The sequence below is a fragment of the Egretta garzetta genome, unplaced genomic scaffold (assembly GCF_000687185.1).
Source record: "Egretta garzetta isolate BGI_Z169 unplaced genomic scaffold, ASM68718v1 scaffold395, whole genome shotgun sequence".
Classification (NCBI taxonomy): Eukaryota; Metazoa; Chordata; class Aves; order Pelecaniformes; family Ardeidae; genus Egretta; species Egretta garzetta.
The window spans coordinates 166,079-166,871 of NW_009259794.1; the positions used below are offsets into that span (position 1 = coordinate 166,079).

General features: G+C 54.5%; 2 protein-coding genes across 2 annotated transcripts in view; one reads left to right on the top strand and one right to left on the bottom strand.

The window, feature by feature from the left end:
- Nucleotides 1-599, bottom strand: part of TRAPPC2L (trafficking protein particle complex 2 like) — a 4,278-nt gene extending 3,679 nt beyond the window's left edge. The window contains exons 1-2 of the mRNA XM_035895194.1: nucleotides 488-599; nucleotides 230-402 (exon numbers count right to left, since the gene is read on the bottom strand). Of these exons, the coding sequence (XP_035751087.1) occupies nucleotides 230-402; nucleotides 488-589 (275 nt within the window). The 5' untranslated portion in view covers nucleotides 590-599. The remainder of the gene's footprint in view (nucleotides 1-229; nucleotides 403-487) is intronic.
- GALNS (galactosamine (N-acetyl)-6-sulfatase) overlaps nucleotides 1-793 on the top strand; it is a 62,688-nt gene that overhangs the window by 10,574 nt on the left and 51,321 nt on the right. The window lies entirely within an intron of this gene.

The window sequence follows — 793 nt, forward strand, 5'->3', positions numbered from 1 at the left end:
AGGTAAATTTTTTCTACCACCTGGTTGGGCAGCGAAGCAGGAGCTGAACTGACCGAGGCACCAAACCTGAACCTCTATGTGACAAACTGGTCAGTGAACAAGTCTGTGAATTTTCTGCTGATGTCTTTAACATGGCACCAAGTAGGAAGAGAGGTTTCCCACACAGAGCCCCTCGCAAGAGCGAGCCAATAATTACATAATGGCATGGCAAAAGGCATTAGAAAGATACACCTTGTAGTCTTCAGTGGGGTAGAGGAGCCCTAGGTATAGTTCCCTTTGATCTACAAGAGCCTTGCCCATCGCAGAGATCTTTTCATCCACGACATCAAGGGAAGTGTGCACGGTGTAGTGGAACTTCAGCTCGTTTTCAGTTGGAACGCTCCGGATGTAGAGGGGATAGTTCTGAGGAGGAGAACAAATCACACTGACTAGGACCGGCCGCTCCGCCGTTACACTACGAATCGCGTCAGAAGCAAGCTCTTTTAACCATTTTACGTTCACAGCTGTTGCAGCACAGCCCCCCCGCCTTTACACCTTGCAGTGCTTGTGGAACCGATCTGTCACCAGACACCAGTGGCCAGAGAATCATCTGCACAGGCACCGCACAAGGCTCAGCCCCCCCCGCTTGACCTGGCCCCTGTCCCCAGCTCACCACAAACCCCCTCTCCTGGCAGCAGGACACCCCGGGGCTCGCTAGGCCACCTCCTCCTGCCCCGGTCCCAGCCTGCTCCGGCACAGCCCACTTCAAGCAGCTTCTTGTCCCATATCTGCCAAGGCTCTGCCCCTGCCCAGG